Source organism: Prionailurus bengalensis, chromosome C1, assembly GCF_016509475.1.
Source record: "Prionailurus bengalensis isolate Pbe53 chromosome C1, Fcat_Pben_1.1_paternal_pri, whole genome shotgun sequence".
Classification (NCBI taxonomy): Eukaryota; Metazoa; Chordata; class Mammalia; order Carnivora; family Felidae; genus Prionailurus; species Prionailurus bengalensis.
In genome coordinates, this window is record NC_057345.1 from 613,881 (window position 1) to 633,235 (window position 19,355).

At 52.6% G+C, this 19,355-nt stretch overlaps 1 protein-coding gene and 2 pseudogenes across 5 annotated transcripts; 1 reads left to right on the plus strand and 2 right to left on the minus strand.

Moving 5' to 3' along the window:
- Positions 1-154: 154 nt before the first annotated feature.
- On the minus strand, positions 155-19,301 carry LOC122479799 (cyclin-dependent kinase 11B). Of its 5 annotated transcripts, none has more exons than XM_043573545.1 (20): positions 19,191-19,301; positions 18,546-18,669; positions 17,623-17,738; positions 16,485-16,612; positions 14,339-14,477; positions 6,334-6,470; positions 5,694-5,816; positions 5,276-5,371; positions 5,032-5,193; positions 4,675-4,740; positions 3,885-4,060; positions 3,367-3,457; positions 2,332-2,453; positions 2,008-2,113; positions 1,527-1,648; positions 1,338-1,445; positions 1,148-1,264; positions 891-1,039; positions 597-786; positions 155-503 (listed from the first exon to the last, which is right to left on the minus strand). In XM_043573545.1, exons 2-20 carry the CDS (start codon positions 18,654-18,656, stop codon positions 411-413), a joined length of 2,352 nt encoding a protein of 783 aa, XP_043429480.1. In that variant the 5' UTR covers positions 18,657-18,669; positions 19,191-19,301; the 3' UTR covers positions 155-410. The 5 variants fall into 5 exon arrangements, with proteins under 5 accessions (XP_043429480.1, XP_043429481.1, XP_043429483.1 ...); XM_043573546.1 differs by having other exon boundaries at positions 3,885-4,054; positions 19,191-19,289; XM_043573548.1 differs by lacking the exon at positions 19,191-19,301 and adding an exon at positions 18,427-18,473 and having other exon boundaries at positions 18,630-18,669.
- LOC122482197 lies at positions 8,162-8,284 on the plus strand (annotated as a pseudogene).
- Positions 9,179-10,900, minus strand: LOC122479804 (annotated as a pseudogene).
- Positions 19,302-19,355: the final 54 nt, after the last annotated feature.

The following is a 19,355-nucleotide window of genomic DNA, read 5'->3' on the forward strand; positions in this document are numbered from 1 at the left end:
CATTCCAGGGCCAGTGTCCTAACAGTGCAGTCCCCAGTGGTCACCGTGCTGACCTTGTGTGTTGGGAGACACGTGTCCGCCCACACTGGCCACCTACAGATGCCCCCCTCTTCGCAGGGCGAGTCTGACACATCCGAAAAAATACAGCCTTTCCTTCCACAACAAGGAAAATGTGATTTAATTCTACAAATTTACAAGCCAAGATAAAAATGAAATGTTGGAAAAGCGAACAAGACGGGCAGTCTGAGATGTGAGGTCAAGATCCGCGGCCACACTGGCCTCCAGCGGCTGTGCTCAGTCAGGGCCAGGCCTCGGTCTGGACCCACATGCTGCCTCTGGCGCCTGCCCTGGTCCCGACTGAGCCTTGCTGGTCGGTACCCGCAGGGCTGGCACGGGCTCTGCGCCGAACCTCAGAACTTGAGGCTGAAGCCGGGCCCCGCGGCCGAGGCCCCCTGGTTTGTGGTGGTGAGGTGGAAGCCTGTCTCCTTCAGGTCGTCGTCGCCCTGGGGAGCAAGCGTCATCGTGGGGCTTCGGCTGGGCTGGCCCCACCTTTGGGGGGGACCCCCACAGCCTCCCCCCTGCGGCCCTGTCCTCACCAGCTGGCTATAGCCCAGGCCGCCCTCGGGGGGCCGTGGGCTCGTGCCGCGCTTCACCCTCTGCTGCTCACTCTTGGCGGGCCACGTGGGGAACATCGAGGGGTCAATGGGGAGGGGGGTCTCTCGGAAATACTCGTGCTTCAGGCCGTCCTCCGCACTGACCCTCCGCCCGGGGAAGTAGGTCAGGAACCTAGGAGAACGAGAGCACTTGGCACCCACGTGGGGGTGGGGTGGGGTGGGGCGGGGGAGGGGGAGGCCCAGGGCCGGAGGGGCACAGCCTGCAGGTTCACACACTTGTTCATGAGGTCAAAGCCCTGGTCTGAGAGCAGGGCCCCGAAGCGTTTGCGGAGATTATTATAGGGGTACTCAGTGAAGGTCATCTTCTTGACCGCGGGGAGGTCATTGTAGCCAGGCCAGATTTTCTCACTGGGGGTCCCTAGGTCCTGAGAGAGAGAGAGAGAGAGAGAGAGTTTTGGGACGGCCGCGGCCTGCAGGGAAGGGTCTGGTACAGGTGTCTGCACGTGGCTGGCAGGGCGAGAGCACAGACCCACCTTAAACACTTTGTTGATCTGGTCGATCTCCGACTTCCCGGGGAACAGCGGCTTCTGGGTCAGCAGCTCCCCGAAGATGCAGCCCACCGACCACATGTCCACAGCCGTGGAGTACTCCTGGGGGGCCAGGGGCACGCTCAGGAGGCTGGGGGAGGGCAGCGCGCGCAGGCTGGCCGCCCCCCGCACTCACCTTGGCGCCGAGCAGCAGCTCTGGGGCGCGGTACCACAGGGTCACGACGACTGGGGTGTAGGCCTTCAGGGGGGACCCGTACTCCCTCGCCAGCCCGAAGTCCCCCACCTGCGAGGACAGAGGTGGGCTGTGGGCAGGCCCCTGAGGCCCAGGTGCCAGGCCCCTGTGGGGCGGGCCCCGGGGGCTCACCTTGAGGATGCCGGCGTGGCTGAGCAGCAGGTTGGACGTCTTGAGGTCTCGGTGCAAGATCCAGTTGTCGTGCAGATGTTTGACACCGCGCAGCAACTGGATCATCAGGGTCTTCACCTCCCCTATACGGCAGCGCCTCGGGTCAGTGCCTCGGGTCAGCTCCCCGCCTCGGCGGCAACCGGGATTCTCAGGGTGCGCTTCTCCCGGGAATGCTCTCAGCTTGGCACGGCCCTCGCGCGCGCACGCACGCACGCACGCACGCACAGAGACCGCACACGTGCGCGCGCACACACACTCGGATACACGGCACGGTGGGGTCAGTGCTCCTTCCGCCCCAGGGGCATGCTGCCCGCACCCTGGGCAGCCCGAGGGCCGCATGTTCCTCGTGGGGGACACCGGTCAGGGGGCCCCGTCTGTGGGAGTACATCAGGGCTGTGGGAGACCCTCCCTGCATGGCCCCCGCGGTGCCTGCAGGCCCCACCTGGCAAGAAAGGCTGCTTCATGGTCTCCATCAGACTCTTGAGGTCATGCTCCACGTAGTTCATCACGATGTAGATCTTGTCCATGTTGCTGCCCACGACGATCTCCTAGCAAACGAGAGCGGGTCCGTGGGTGCCGTGCTCACCTCCAGGTCCCGCAACTAACTCCTGGCTCCCGGGGCACAGACACTGGGGACAGCAGGTACCTATAGGTGTGACGACCCTAAGGGGGCTGACATTTTGGGGGGCTAGTGCTCAATTTTTGCACAACACGGGTGCACAGGAATCACAGGGTCCCCTCGGGGCACAGGCCCGGGCTGCCTCACCCTAACGGTGACGATGTTGGGGTGCTGTGCCTTGAGGATGGTGTTGATCTCCCTCAGGGAGGTGATTGGAAAGCCCTCCTTCTCCTTCTCCATCTTTAGCCGCTTCAGAGCCACAATTTCATCTGAAAACAGTTCGAAGATGGGCTGAGAAAGCACACATTTCGTTGGGATTCAGGGAGCGTTTCTTATTTGGCACTGGGAAGCCTTGTTGTAACTGGGAAGCCCCATGTTACACCAGCACCAAGAAAACAAGCCCAAACCTGTGGCCCAACAGACGCACGAGGCAGATTCCCAGGCTAACTTTTGTCCAAACAGCTAAGGAGAATTTTCCTATTTATCTCTATATCCCTACTGTGATTTGCCAGGAGACACAGCAAACCTCAACATCCCAGGACAGACACAATCACCGGGGTCTGAGGCTCTCAGGTGGCCTCCCTGACTTTCCAAGACCCAGCTGCAGGCGCTGGGGAAGCTGCCAGTCTGCGGCTCACACACCTGCTCAGGTGCTATCACTCAAAGCACACGACACACTCCGTCCCAGAACGGAGGCACCTGCTGTCACAAGTAAGCGGCAGAGCCTCACGGTCAGACTGACCTCGGGCCTCCACAGGTACCAAGGAGTCCACTGCTCAGGGGCCCATGAGTCACTAGCTGGTGCTGGCCAGGTAAGGCGAGGCCACAGCCGGGCACCCGGGGAGAAGAGACTCCTAGGAGAGTAGGAACTGTGCGTTCAAGGACCCTGACACCGAGGGTGCCGAGGGCCAGGATGGCCTGGGCTCGATCTCAGTCCCTGCGAGCTGGCTGTGGCCCGGGCAGGACACCGGCCTCGCTCCTAGAGCCCAGCCCGCACGTGGGCCCAGTGAGGCTGCGGACAGCAAACCCTCCGGGCCGGGCTCGAGATGGTGCAACGGGTACACCCACGGCCAATGCTCTTCAGCACAAGTCCCTTCCTGCACAGGGACGGGCTCCCTGCGCCATCTGGTTCCTGCCCGTCTCCCCTTCTCCCTTTGGGGGACCACTCGGCACCGCACCCACCTGTTTTCTTGTCCTTTGCTCTGTACACCACCCCATACGTGCCTTCTTCGATCCTGTTGAGGCACTGGAACTCCTCCACGCTCCGACAGCCCTGGAAGGAAGCCTGCCGTGAGGACCCAGCGGCCACGGCCGCACACACACCTGAATCAGGCCAGTGCAGCAAACCCTGCCCAGAGGTCTCCAGAGGGTGCCGAATGCGTCTGGTGGTGGAGCCAGGAGCAGCCCTCTTCTCCAGTTTCTTCAGTGACCACGGGCTCCTCAATTACGGAATAAAACTAACGTGGGAAAGAGCTGGTCCTGGACGCATCCCTCTGAGCCAGGCCCGGCCTGTCTGCCCGGCGCTAAGATAACACTGAGGACAGGAGCGCCCCCTGCACCACACCACCAAGGCCCTGGCACCTTCCCTCACTGCATATGTGACCCTGGGGACCCACACCCCGGGGACCCAGCTCCTGCTCTCAGCCACCATCCTGTTCGTAATCAGCAGAACCAACCCCGGCATGGGAAGGACGCCTGACCTGCAGGGCAGGGAGGTACTTGGGCAGCTCCTGTTTGAGTTCAATGGGTGACAAGGCGGGAGAGTCGGGCACGAAGTCCCCTTCGGTCAAGGCGCTGCTCTGTGGAGTGCCCTCACCGGCTTCTTCCTCCCCTTCCTCACTGTCTCCGGAGTCTCGGTCAAATCGGGACTCTGGAACTTCAAAAGTTAAACCCAATTATGGAACCAAAATAAGCAACCGTCATCACCCCTCTCCTGTCTGGGGTGGGAGTGGGGGGACACTGAGTGCACGCAAGAGCCACACGAGAATGACCCCAGGATGCTGTGCACAAGCGTGTGTCCCACCGTCCTGGACAGAGGGCACTGGGGTCTGGGGGCTTGCCAGCTCAGCCACATGCACTGTGAGCCCCTGGCCGGAGACCGAGCTCAAAGGCGGCACACCCAGAGCTCCCGTCAGGCCTTGAGGGCAAGGCCTTGCTGGTGTCTACAGAATGGTGATGGGCCTGTGGTTGGACCTGAGCTAAGAGGCCGGCCCCGGCTGGTACTTCCCAGCCACCTGCAGTGTCTAAGCCATGGTGACGCTCACGAGGACGCTCAGTCAGGACTGTCCCCAGTAAGGGATGCTGGCCCCTCATGGTCGCAAGTGGTCGGTGGGGGGGAGTGGGGGTGGTGGTGCTCAGGGAACCGGGTCTCTCAGTGACTCAGCTGCCTGTGTCTCTGGGGTGGGGTGACCCCGGAGGAAGCCTGAGGTGCCAGCTCTACAAAGGGCCACAGCACGCAGGAAAAGACCAAGCACCGGGGATGCCTCTCACCAACGAGGACGTGGTTCTCATTCTCGCGCTCCCCATCCTCACTCATTTCGTCTTCACTCACTTCCTCTGCAAGAGACAGCAGGCGTCTGCTCAGATCTGCGGGGCTGCTGGCCCTGCGCTGACTTGGGGTCTGCCTCTTTCTAGGGCTCTTCAGACCCTCCGCCAGCACAAGCGAGGGTCTGCTTTAGCTAACAGAGAGCAAGAACCGCCGTAAACGACCAATTCTGGGGTCTCACGTGGAGTCCCAGGTAGCAAGGCACTGTCCATTTGGAGACATTTTCGAACCGAGAGTTCCCGTGACCTCTGCGGTCTGTGGAGTCCAGCAAACTAAACCGTCGCGCCCGGTGCCCTCCTCACCAGCCGACTGTCCAGACGCGTCCTCGGAGTTGCTCCCTGTCTCCTCTTCCTCCTCCTCCTCCTCCTCCTCCGATTCTTCACTGCTGCTGCCCTCCTCTTCCTCCTCCTCCTCCTCCTCCTCTTCCTCCTCTTCCTCCTCCTCCGAGCCCGACCCTGATTCCGCTTCAGAAGAAAACGGCCGGAAGTGACCGCAGGCAGGCACCGCAGGCAGCGGTGACTTCACGGCGGCGGGGCCCGCACTCACCTGACGAGGACTCGGCTGAGCTGGTTTTGCGCTCGCTGTCGCTGACGTCTTGCAGGTCGGACAGCAGGTCTCTCTCTTCCACCTTCTCTTCTTTCACTTGTGACACAAACCATCAAAAGTGAACGTGTTTACCATCAACGAGATCACGATCACGTGGGATCTTTCACCCAGAGATAAGCTTCAGTGTGTAGGATAAACCCTCATCCACACTAGCTGGAAAACAGCTCTCAAAGACCCATAACAAAGGTTTCCGCTGAGAAATATAAATGTGCTCCGCACAAATGCTAAAGTCCTGTCATGTGACACGGAAGTACTTTAGCATACCGTATCGTCGTGCAAAAAAAAGTTTTTGTCCATAAAAAACCGTCAGCAAAGAACCGCGCCACGCTGGCCCCAGGCAGGTGCCGCGGGCCCTCACCTGGTTTCCGGCCATCTGTCAGCTCAAACCGCTCTCGCGGCGGCCGCAGCGGACTGCGACTCCAGTGGCTCGCTTTCACTTTGTCGCCATAGTCCTCCCTCATGGTCCGGTGATGTGCAGACACTGGGGCACAGAACACAGCAGGAGGCAGCGCTGGCGGCACCCTCTCTCTGGCAGGGCCCCGCCTCGGTCAGAGGTGGTCCTCACCTGCACCCCTGCCGATGACAACCCACTACACCTGCTGACGGCCCTGTGGCCACAGAGGCGTGGAAACCGTGAGACGTCCCGGAGGACCCACGTAGGCCTTCCAGACTCTCTACTGCCGGAAAAGAAGGCGCCACGACCCACCTCTCCAAGCCTGTGCCTGAACAGCAGCGGGCGGCAGCCCGTGTGTTACCCTGACGGCTGTCCAGCACCAGGCCTGGGCGCGCCCCGGCCGCACACCCTCACCTCAGGCCTGAAGTGACCACTGCCTTCTCTGGCAAGGAACTATGTGGTCAGGCTCAACGCCCGAGTCCCGCGGCCCGTTCCCCCTTCACTCAGCCATGGTCCAGAGCACCTCACCCCTCCGTGTCATTTGTGCAGCTCTGGGCTCACCCATGGGAACAACACCCCAACCACAGGGTGCGCCCACGCGCACCTTCCCTTCGGGCCTCGCGCTCCTTGCGCCGCTCCTCGGCGCGCCGCTCCCGTTCCTTCTGTTCCCGCTGTTCCTTTTGCTGTTCCCGCATCTTTCGTTCTCGCTCCCGCTTCCTCTCCAGCTGCTCAAGGCGGTCCCTGCAACAAGCACAGGCCGACTCTCTCTCCGCAAACACGAAGTTTTCTTTTTCACCCCAAGTGTTTTTTGCTCAAATTTAGAAACTGCCCACTTCGATTCTTCAAACCATAATGGGCTTTTTATTTTATTTTTTTTAATTTTTTTTTCAACGTTTTTATTTATTTTTGGGACAGAGAGAGACAGAGCATGAACGGGGGAGGGGCAGAGAGAGAGGGAGACACAGAATCGGAAACAGGCTCCAGGCTCCGAGCCATCAGCCCAGAGCCTGACGCGGGGCTCGAACTCACAGACCGCGAGATCGTGACCTGGCTGAAGTCGGACGCTTAACCGACTGCGCCACCCAGGCGCCCCGATAATGGGCTTTTTAAAAGTAGAACATATACGCGCACACAGCCCAACAGCCGCAACAGAATGTAGCAAAGTACTGGCACGATGAGATATTGCCAATGAGGGATGAGCCCACTGGTTCCAGAAGGCTTCTGTTTCGCAGTCCTACTGAGTATGGATGGCAGTACAATTTAAATCCACCTTTATCACTAAGTTTTCAGGGGCACTGAGGGGTGGAAGAGCCCACCTGGGGAAGGTGGAGAGAAGGACCTAGACTTGGGCCTGAGCCCCTGTCCTACCCTCCTCACTAGATCCTATGGTAGACGGATGCCCAGCCGGGCCTGGTGGGGAGCTAAGCGGGTACGAGTGTGGTATACGAGGGGCAGCAGGGAAAGTTGCTTCACGGAGGGGACAAGGCTCATCTGAAGTGCAGGAGCCATCAGCGACCACGGTGTGCATGGCTGATGCACCACAAAGTGGCCAGATGGTGAAAACCGATGAGCAGCGGTTAGTTTTCAAATCCCAACAGAATCAGAATTAAGTCCAAATCTAACCAGAAAAGCTATTCCCCCAAAAAACCAAAAACCAAAACAGAAATGAGCACGGACAAGGGTGACAGTGGAACAAGGCCTGTGGTACGGTCGCTGGTACCGTCCCAGCTTTGGGGCCCGTCAGAGGTCACCGCTGTGGACGGCTCGGATTCTAGGAACTATTCTGCACATGCCTAGAAGTCCAAACTATTACAAAATAAAAGTTGTAAGTTAGCATATAAAATCCAACCACTGAGGGGCACCTGGGTGGCTTAGTCGGTTAAGCATCCGACTCTTTCGGCTCAGATCGTGGTCTCGGGATTTGTGAACGTGAACCCTGACAGTGCGGAGCCTGCTTGGGATCCTCTCCCCCTCTCTCTGCCCCTCCCCTGCTCATAGCTCTGTCTCTCTCAAAATAAATAAAAACTTAAAAAAAATCAATCCAACCAGTGAATTCAGTTTTTCATCAATTTACAAAACTGTCCAACTATCACTTCATAAGCCAGTTTTAAAACATTCCCATCTCACGCCCATCCGCGGTCAGCTCCTAGCCATCCTCCCCCAATCTGCTGTCAGATCAGGACTCTCGGGACATTTCTTCTGCTTCTTTGGGCTGAGTCTGCTTCTTTCTCCTGCTCTTGGGGTAGCAGCTCAAGTTGCTGACTTGACAACTTCCTTTTCTGGTGTCAGTGCTTAAAACAGCTCATTCTGGGCCCAGCTTTTTGTGCACCCCTACCTTTTGGCACGTTGCTTTTGTTTTCACTCAATTCAAAATATTTTCTATTTTTCCTTTGAATTTCTTCTTTGGGCCACAGGTTAATCAGAAACGGAAGAGCTTTGCGACGTGGCAGTATCATAGCCAATGAGGTTTATCTGAGGTGCGATTATTGCTGTATGAAAACTTTTCTCAGAAATGGGTGGTTGGATTTCCCAACATTTTGAGGATTTCCCCAGGTTTCTTTCTGCTGATTTCCACTTTCTTTTGTGGAAAGACGGCGTACTTCGTACTACTGCAACTATCTTATGTATGACACTTGTCGTATGGCCCACATACGATATGCTCGAAATGAGCGTGTCTTCTGTGGCTGTGGGTGGAGTCCGGCACGCAAGCTCAGTCAGACTGAGCTGGTGCAGGGTATTTTCCAAATTTTTTATATCCTTGTTTCATCTCGTTCTATTAACTAGAGCGGGGCACCGAAACTTCCAACTATAATCGAGGAACCGCCTGTTTCTTCTTTCAACTGTCAGGTTATTGCAGCCCAGATTTCTGGATTCTGCTGTCAGACTCACACACGTTTACCGCGCTCACGTGTTCCTGACGTATGTCCCTTCCTGTGGTTGTGAAGCCCGGTCTCGGTGCTGGCCTCACGTCTGGCCTGGCGCTGAGCCACCTGCACGCTGTGGCTGCTGTGTACGTGTTGCACCTTCTTCCATGTGTTTAATTTCATGCTTTTTTGTTTTCCGAACATATACAAAATCCCTTTTATTTTGCTTATTTGGAAATCACTCTATGTTTATTTCTGGTACACTTAATTCATTCAAAGCTGAACATTTCTAAGGACTAAATTATTTGAGTGTTATATAATTATGTGGTATAAAATGCGCATATAGACCAGTGCATAAAATGTGCTTTTAAAAAATTGTACTCAGAAAGATACTGATTACTGTACATACTGACAAGTAGCTGTATTTAAAAATGAACGTCTGGGGCATCTGGGTGGCTCAGTTTGGCTAAACCTCTGACTTCAGCTCAGGTCATGATCTCATGGTTTGTGAGTTTGAGCCCCGCGTCGGGCTCTGTGCTGACGGCTCGGAGCCTGGAGCCTGTTTCGGATCCCGGGTCTCCTTCTCTCTCTGCCCCTTCCCCACTCACGCCCAGTCTCTCTCTCTCAAAAATGAATAAACATTAAAAAATAAAATTAAAAATGAACTTTTGCCCAGGCTGGCACCATGCTTCAATGGTCTCCCCTTGGCCTCCAATCCAAAGGAGTGTGGTTTCCAGATATAATGTAACCAATACTCTTACATGAAATAAACGGAAAGTCTTTGGTGTTCAAATAAGTACCGTAAAAAGAAAAACCTCTCGTCAAGTATATTTTCTCAGCTTGGCTTAATGCCACGGAAATCAGAAAATCGCAAAGACTGGACAAAACAAGCCCAGGCTACCATCAAGGTCTACTGGAACCTTGCAGGTGAGAGCAAAAAGAGTTTCAACCGCCATGTTTTCCACTCTGCTAGGACTGTGCTAGATTATTCCAGGATGCTAATTCAACACTGAGGACCTGCGAGGGTATGAGAAGAACGGGGGAGGCGGGAGAATGAATGGAGACTTGGGAAAAAAAATAAAGAGGGTGGTTCGGGAACTGGGAGAATTGAAAAATCACACCTTTCAGTCTCCACGTTTCTGCTCTTTGTTCAGTATATGAGCAGAAACCATCTGGAAGGAAGGAAGATTATGACTATCTGTAAACTGACGGAGAAATGCTTATGACAACAAGTGGTTATGTATGCAGTTCTTGGCTGTTCACATCAGCAACGGATGGGGAAAAATAGAAATTCTTGATATGTTTGTCTCAAGAGGTAGTGACGTGGCTACGGGCAGCACGAATTCGGCTGAAGTTCAGGGCAGGTGCTGCCAGGAGTTTACACTGCAGAAAAGTAAAACTGCTTTGGATCCAGCCCCGTCCTCCCGGCTTCTCTTCCAGGATCATCAGGGTCAAGCTATGCTATGACACAAGGCGACAATGTCCACGGGAAAACAGGCTTTGAGCAGGATGCCCCTTTCCCAGTTACAGTCCAGTTCCCGGGTAAAGCTGTCCCAATAAATGACGAAGCCCAACCCAAACCTATTCCAGTACGTCCAGACCTGGTCAGTCATGAAGGTGGACATGGAGGCGACATTCATCACCAAATGAGGCCCCGCTTTCAATCCGGTGAATTATGTACCCTTCTACAGCAACTGGAACTTGTAAAGTTTGGGGTTTTGTCATAACCCTCTGCACGGAGCTGCTCTTCATTTAGGAAGGACAGGTTCTCCTCTAGAAGGCCTCTCAGCAGGACTTCATGCTCATGACCAAGGGCATGTTTGATGCAGTCAACCAGTGGTCCGTAACAGCAGTCGTTTATAGTGTGCTGACACAGGGGTAGAGCTCAGGGGTAGAGCATTTGACTGCACGGTGCACGGACAGCCCTGATTTGCTAGAACTCCATCTGGAATCTGAGAAGGGTCCTGTAGCATACTATTTATAACAAATCTGGACGGTGGAGTTTCCTCATGCTCTTGTAGAAACCTGTCCAGTATAATCTGAACCATTAACGAGGGTGCACAGTCCACCTCATTGGCTAGCTCTTCTCCCCACTCCATTCAGGTACCTGCGGAACCTCTGCCTCAGTGTTCTGGCAGGCGGCACAGACACCAGGCACTGAGCTGTCTCGTCAGTACTGGGCTTTGGTCGGTCAGTACCACGTTGGGCCAGGGACTGGGAGGTGGCACAGGCAAGGGAAAAACACCCTGGGCTCAGCCTTGGTGTCAGGAGCCGAAGGGTGGGCACACAGTGGCACAGCGTGAGCTCCTAGTCTGTTTTGGCTTGCTCCCATACCCTCTTTACCACTAGCTATGGAGACCAGGCTTCACACGGCAGCTCCCCATACGTTTACTTTCGACCTATTTTTGTCCTGGTCTCTAACGTGTTCTCCTTACAGACAACATAATAGATCAAGCTTTGCTATCAAAGAACCTCTCCTTTGGGTACAGAAACCACTTCACATTTCATGCAATTATGGATTTGGCTGGATTAACTTTCGTTGTTGTTTTTGGTTTTTCTTTTATAGGTCTTCCTTTTGGGTCCTGTTTCTCAGTTTTTGATGGTCTGTGTGTGTATGTATATAATGTTTATTTGAGAGAGATGGGGGGGAGGGAGAGGGATAGAGGGGAAGAGTGCAGGGGAGGGGCAGAGAGTGAGAGAGAGAGGGGGCTGAGGGAGAGAGAATCCCATGAACCATGAGATCACCACCTGAGCTGAAATCAAGAGTCTGATGCTTAACTGACTGAGCTGTCCAGACGCCCCTCTGTGTTTGGTATAAATAAATATTTGTAGTATATAATTTTAATTCTTGTTTGCACTATTTTGTTAAAGTTATTTTCTTAGAGGTTGTTTTAGTGATGGCAGCATGCATCTTATCAAATTACACTAACTTCATTCCACTGAACATAGGTCTGCTCTGCCACAGCCACAGCCCTCCCTTCTCAACCCTGTGCACTCTACACATGCTACGTATCACACAACAACACGGTATTTTAATAATTACTGTTTTATGCAATCGTGTCTCTCATAGAAGCTGAGAAGACATGAAATGAAACATACATAAGTTATCTTACGTTAACCTACACTTTTACCATTTCTAAAGCTTGTCTTTTCTTCCTGTGAATTCTATACCTTCTGGTGTCATTTCCATTCAACCTGAAGATTTTGAGTATTTATTTATTTATTTATTTATTTATGAGAGAGAGAGAGAGAGAGAGAGAGAGACAGACAGACAGACAGACAGACAGTGAGTGGTGTAAGGCAGAAAAAGAGGGAGACACAGAATCTGAAGCAGGCTCCAGGCTCTGAGCTCTCAGCACAGAGCCCGACGTAGGGCTCGAACTCACGGACCATGAGATCATGACCTGAGCCAAAGCTGGATGCTTAACCGACTGAGCCACTCAGGCGTCTGCCCTTGAGTATTTAAGGCAGGTATTACTAACAATGAATTCCACCAGTTTGTTATGTCCCCTCACTTTTGAACAACAGTTTTGCTGCACAGATTTCCGGGTTGACAGGTTTTCTTTCAGCAGTGTGACTACGCCATTCCACTGCCTTCTGACCTCCACTGTTTTTGTTTTTTTTTTTAATGTTTGTTTTAATGTTTATTTTTGAGAGAGACAGAAAGAGAGAGAACGAACAAGCAAGGGAGAGGCAGAGAGAGAGAAAAACACAGAATCCAAAGCAGGCCCCAGGCTTCACGCTGTCAGTACTGAGCCCAACAACGCAGGGCTCAAACCCACAGGCCATGAGATCGTGACCTGAGTTGAAGTCGAACGCTTAACCGACTGAGCCACCCAGGCGCCCCTGGCCTCCATTATTTCTAATGAGAAGTCAGCCACCAATCACACCTTCTATGTAGATTTTTTTTCTCTTGCTGCCTTCAAAATCTATTCTTTGGCTTTCACCAGTTTGACTATGATGTGTCTTTGTATTTACCCTGCTTGGGGTACACTGAACTTCTTGGATATGCAGATAACTGTTTTTCATCAGATTTGGGAAGACTTCAGCCATTATTTAAAAAGACATCTTTGTGCCGCATCACTCTTCTCTCCTGGTATTGCGAGTTGCATGGTGTTGGTGAAACAGGTGCCGTGCCACAGATCCCGGAGGCTCTAGTTCTCTTCCTTTGACTGTCTGTTCTGAAGAAAGCATAATTTCTATTGCTTTGTTTCAAGTTCCTTGCTAATCTGGAACACTTGGTTTCTACTGAGGCTTGTCTTCCTTAGCAGGAAGTCATACTTTCCTATTTCTTTTACATCTCAAGACGTCCTGTTGAGAATTGGACATTTCAAGTAACATACGGTAGCAATTGAGGATTCTAATTTTTCCTCTCACCTGTTGCTGTTTGTCTGGTAACCTGCTCTGCTAACTCTGTCAACTCCGTCTTCCAAAAAGAGTGCGGCCACTGCTGGTTTTTTCCCTTCGTTTCTTTTTGTTTTCAAGCTTGGCTTCCTGGGGATCAACACTGTGTCCGCACAGCTGTGCCGTCAGCCCATCCTAAACGGTCAGCACTGGGCTCGGCAAACACGGGGGTTTCCCGTGCTAGCAGCGAACCTGGACACACAGTTCTGCTCACCCCGTGATCTTTTACCTTAGGAATCAGCTCCCCCCCATACCTCCTCCTCATGAGAACAAAGGCTCTCATCACACTTTCCACGCTTTCTTCGGTGCCCGTGTCATTCGGCCTGCTGGGAACACAGGCACCATCTACCCCTCCTACTTCCCCATTCCGTGTAGCAGGCCGGTACCAAGCTTTCTCTGGAAACACCTCAATACACAGAGATGGCCCCAGTAGTCACAACTAGCCCAGATGAACAGATCTGGAGCTACACAGATGTCTTCTGGGAATCTGAGCCCACAGAGATGTACTTGGAGACTAATGTGTAAGAGTCTGGTGCCTCAGCTCCAAAGCTATTATAAGGCCGTTAGGATTTCCGTTTTGTCTGAAAGAACCACAGTCTATTTCTGCTGTGACCTAGAGAACCCCAAGCAATATATTTCCTTAGTCTTCCTCGCTTAGACCACCTGGAAGAGAGCTCGGTACAGAGCAGGCACTCACAAAATACTTGCCCAGTGGCCAATGAATCGTCCTAGAACAGATTTCTCTTGGGCGCTGTGTGGGAATTTCTATACGCGCCCTGGGCTGAATCTGAGAGGGCCCTCCTCCCCCATCCCCGGCGTCAGCTGGCAGATGGAGGAAGATCGTCTCTCCCTGCGCGACCACCGCCCTTTCCCTCTCCACTGCTATGTTTTCGGCCCCAAACTGCACTCCTTGTGTCTGAATTCCTTTGTCAGACTTCCAGCTCCCACCAGCAATGCCCCTTCCAACTGACCCAAATCACACTCTTACACAGGGTCTCAAGCAACTGCTGGAATGGCCTGGCTCCCGAGTACCTCCCCCACCAGCCTTCACCTGGAGGAAACCGACACACGATTTCCATTCCCTTCATGATCTTCTCTGAGGAAGACTCACACCCATGTCTGTCTTCAAGATGCAGTAAAAACTTAATCTCTTCAGTCAGCACCACCCATGTTTACCGTGCCAGGACTGTGGACTCACAAACCACTTCTGCCCCACATCTCTGTCACACTGCCGGGTTCTCGTGTGTGCACCAAAATGGCGGCCTCCATCGCCGCTCTGACGGGGTGTTGGCTGCCAGCAATGCTCAGTTTCAGGCTCCTTCGCAGACTGCACTCACTCACCTCTCCCTCCTGGAATGCTCCCGGGCCATCTCCCTTCTCTTCTGCCTCTCCCACTCTCTGCGAGCCTTGTCTTGCTCCTCCCGGTGTCGCTTCCGGCGCTCGTGTTCTCTCTCTTTTTCCTTTGCCCTAGCATGCTTCCCTAAGAGGAGAGAGAATGTCACGCAAAGGGGCCCAACACCCAAAACTTAATTTAAAAATATTGAAGGGGCGCCTGGGTGGCTCAGTCAGTTAAGTGTCTGTCTGACAAGGGAATGATCTCACGGTTCATGAATCTGAACCCCACATTGGGGTTCTCTGCTGTCAGCGCAGAGCCTGCTTTAGATTCTCTGCCCCCTCTTTCTGCCCCGCCCCCGCTTGTGCGTGCTCGCTCTCAAAAAGTAAGTTAAAAGATTAAAAAAATTTTCAGGGGGGCCTGGGTAGCTCAGTCAGTTAAGTGCCTGACTTCGGCTCAGGTCATGATCTCAACAGTTTGTGAGTTCGAGCCTCGTGTCGGGCTGTGTGCTGACGGCTCAGAGCCTGGAGCCTGCTTCAGATTCTGGGTCTACCTCTCTCTCTGCCCCTCCCCCGCTCACACCCTGTCTCTCTAAAATATAAACATTAAAAAAAAAAATTAAAACTTTTTTTCAAAGAAAATACTCAGTGAAGAAGAAAACATTTAATTAATGACTTCGGAGAAACAATCATTTTATGTTAAAAAAACAAAAGAAAATCCTATGGAAGTCAACCTCAAAGTGAGAGAAAAAATAATGTGGTTATCACTGAATAGAACTGTAACTTTTGGGATGCCTGGGTGGCTCAGTTGGCTAAGCGTTCGACTTCGGCTCAGGTCATGATCTCGTGGTTTGTGAGTTTGAGCCCCGCATCAGGCTCTGTGCTGACAGCTCAGAGCCTGGAACCTGTTTCGGATTCTGTGTCTCCCTCTCTCTCTCCCCCTCCCCCGCTCACGCTCTGTCTCTCTCAAAAATGAATAAACGTTTAAAAAAAAAAAACTTTCACCTTCTTTCTGTATTAAGCTATGATTAGACTATAATTGATCCTTAAAAACACAATGTTGAATAATTGACCCCCAGCGCAGTCAGAAATCCATTTATAACTTCTGATTCCCTAAAAATTTTACTAAGAGCTTACTGTTAACATAGCCAATTAACACACACTGTGTGTTTTATGTTGCCTACTATACTCTTGCAACCATGTCAGCTAGAAAAACACCTATTATTCAAAATGTAAGGAAGGAATGCCTGGGTGGCTCAGTTGGCTAAGCATCCGACTCATGATTTCGGCTCAGGTCACAACCTCCCAGTTTGTGAGACAGAGCCCTGTGTCAGGCTCCGCACTGACAGCATGCCGCCTGCTTGAGATACTCTCTCCCTCTCTCTCTGCCCATCTCATGCTTGCAAGTGTGCTCTCTCAAAATAAGTAAACTTAAAAAAAAACTGCATATAAATACCCTATATTGGTTGAGTTTAGACAATATTACATTTATGGGGGGCTCAGTCAGTTAAGCATCTGACTTCTGCTCAGGTCATGATCTCACGATTTGTGAGTTCAAGCCCCACGTCAGGCTTTATGCTGACAGCTCAGGATTTGGATTCTGTGTCTCCCTCTCTCTGCCGCTCCCCCGCTGATGCTCGATCTCTCCTTCAAAAAACAAACATTAATGGGGTGCTTAGGTGGCTCAGTCGGTTAAGTGTCTGACTTCAGCTCAGGTCATGATGTCACAGTTCGTGAATTTGAGCCCCGCGTCAGGCTCTGTACTGACAGCTCACAGCCTGGAGCCTGCTTTGGTTTCTGTGTTTCCCTCTCTCTCTGCCCCTCCCCTCCTTGTGCACTCGCTCGCTCGCTCTCTCTCTCTCTCTCTCTCAAAAATAAATAAACATTAAAAAAAATTCAAAAAACATTAAAAAAAAAAAAGACAATATTACGTTTAAACAAACTACCCCAAAACAATGTAACGAGGGAGAAAAAAATACCAGGAAGAAAATGAATTAACTATTCAGAATGATCTAGAAAAACGTATGCTTTGGGCTAAGATTTTACTTTCTCTTCTCTTTCAATTGTGCTCTGGAGGAGACGGTAGAGTATGACACAGGAAACAGACCATACTTGAGCATGATACAGAGAAAAAAAACAATAAATGCTTCAGTACCCCCTTCTGCTGAATGGCTACGATGCCTACGTTTCTCTTTCCTCTTTTCATCTTTCCTGTGATGAGCCTTTTCTTTCCGAGACATTTGCTGGGGTGGTTTGATAGCCAAAGAATCATCTTCCTCTCCTCTGAAATAAGACACAAAGCATCATGTCAGGTAATGGGAGAGCCATGAGGGTGCCGTGGAGCTTCTTCAGCCCGGAAAAACGCAGCGTTCAGAATATAAAGTTGAATCTAGAATCATTTTAAACCTTAACTATGAAATTGAAGCCAAAACTGCTTATAAATACAGACACAGATGAAAGGGTAAGCGAAAAATCAATGTGTATATGGAACGAAAATGCCTCTCTGAAGACACTTCAGGGCATGATGCACACGTTCATCACCATGACCATGGTGACAGTTTCACAAGCGTGTACAAACATGTCAGACCGCACACTTTATATATATAAGCAGTTTATCATTTATACATCAATAAAGCCGTTAAAAAAAGTACCACAATTTTAACAGAACTTGATGACCTCAAAAGGTCACTCAACAACACTTTTCACTGACTATATGACCAAAAAGTTGTGAGAGTTCACAATCTGTATGTCCTCGCACCTTAATTTCTGGTTAGGCTGGCTTTAATGATTTGATGACGGATAATTTGGTGATGATGACGGATACGAGAAGGAAGCAAGTGAGGGGATACCGTGGTGCAGGAAGGGATGTTAGCATATACGGGCCTCGCTAGGACCACCGCTGCTTACGGGCCTGGCTCGAGCACACTTCAGCACCCTAGTGTGGTTCATCCGTGCAAGATTTTAGGCAGTAATTTTACCAGTCGCTAAAAGCACACACACGCAATTATTTAAATGCAATCTGTGAATGCGAATTCACTGGGTTGAAGGATAATTGCCAAGAAGGGAATATGCACCCATTCAATCTTCTCGCAAGAGGACTCGGGTGCCCACTGGTACCACACAAAGGCCATCTCAACTGTGAGGTAAACCCACAGTCACCGCTTCAAACGTTTTCAGAGGAGCCCTGCGGAGGCTCAGCCAGGACCACAGCTGTGCTGTGGGACCCCGCGTGTCTCCGCGGGGAAGCGCACGTGCAGCTGGATGCCCTTCCTCCTCGTGCACCTTGTCCCCACCTGTCTTCCATGGAGTCCTCTCTTCTGTACGGCGAGTTCCTGATCGTGATCTCCATGCGGTGGTCCCTCAGCTCCCCCTCCTCAAGGGAATCCCGCTTGGAATCCCGGTCATCAGACTGAGAAGCAAGGAGAAAGTCATTTCCTCACAGATAAGAGTCTTGGGAATGATCTCAAACCTTGCCAATGCCCGAAGTTTCACATACGCTTTGAATGGATCAATGTTACCAGGTATAAGAACCTTCCACCCAAATCGTATGACGTTAAAATCACCACTCTCTAGAACCCAGGGCCTCAGGTGAAAAAACTTGAAATCAGCACATCCGACAAGGAACATTAGACTCTACGCCAAGTATGTTAGTCGTTTACATAAGCCAAACTGGAGCCTTACGCCGTGTTTTATACGCCAAATACTCTGGGACACCTCGCCCGTGGCTCGGAAACAGCTAACAAAGGTCAGCTGCCAGTGAGAGCAGAAACGAGTACTTCTGCCGACGCGCTCGCCAAGGTGCCAAACGTTTCTCTGCTTACGTTACTGTGCCAACCCAAGACCCCGCCAAACACGAGTATTAATTCCAGGGCGACTTCCTACTGCACTAGACATACTTGGAAATGGTGCCACGGACACAGAAACGGTGACATGAGAAAAATTAGTCCCACTGCACTAATGGATTCAGGTTCAAAGTACTTTAGCTCCACGTGGATCCTGCCATCTACACACAGCTTTAGTATGTTATCGATCTGTCTCCAACGTAAACCGAGTATTTGAACGTTTTTGTTAATTTTTAGAAGAGAGTTTGCGCTCACCTGCGACATTTGGAAGTACAAAAGAACTTCACCGAAGAAGCGTTGTTCTAATGGAAAAACGAGGGCAAAGAAATTAAATCTCCTTTAAGAAAACCACTTACTTAAAAAACATGGCTTACGTTTTTTAAGCGTTTTATCTCTGCTTTCTCCTCTTGTTCCTTCCGTCGTTTCTTTTCCTGAAGAATTTCATCTAAAGTTTTCACCTTCCAAGAGTCCTTTTCATCACCCATTTGAGTCGAACCGCTGCAAAGAGAAAGAGCTCGAGCCAGGGCAGGACACACGGCAAGTGGGCTTCGGGGCGCTGCGGCTCGCGTCTTCGCGGACGGGGCGGGCCGGGCTCCGAAGAGCGACCGCCTGGATTCAAATCTCTTTGCCGTCATTCCCGGGCAAGGTCCTCCGCCTCAGTTTACCCTTCGGTCACAGACGAGAACACCCCCCCCCCACCCTCCGCAGAGCAACACCGGTGGGGAGGGAGCTCATCCGTGGAAAGCTCGCGGCTCAGTCCCGGAGACCCCACGCCCGGGGGGTCGCGGTCACCGGATACGACGCGGCCGGGCCGCCCGGCCCCTCAGCCCCCCGGGCGCGGCCGCTACGAGTCGGGGTTCGGGCCCGCAGCGGCGGGCTCCCGGCGTCTGCGCCCGACGCCGCCTCAACCGCCGGGTCCGCGCGGGGCGAGGCGGAACGAGGAGGCGGGAAGCGACGCCCAGGGTCCGCCCGGATCCGAGCGCTCGCCGCCCGGCCCGGCCCCGCCCTCCGCCACTCACCCCTGCGCCTCCGCCGCCGCCGCCGCCGCCGCCGCCGGTCCCGGAGCCTGAGGAGAAACAGCGCCCGGCGCGCGCCAGCAGCGTCGGCACTTCCTGCGTCGGCGCGGGCTGATGACGCAAGTCGGCGGCGCCCGCCGGCGGCTCGGCCGGAGCAGGGAGGGGCCC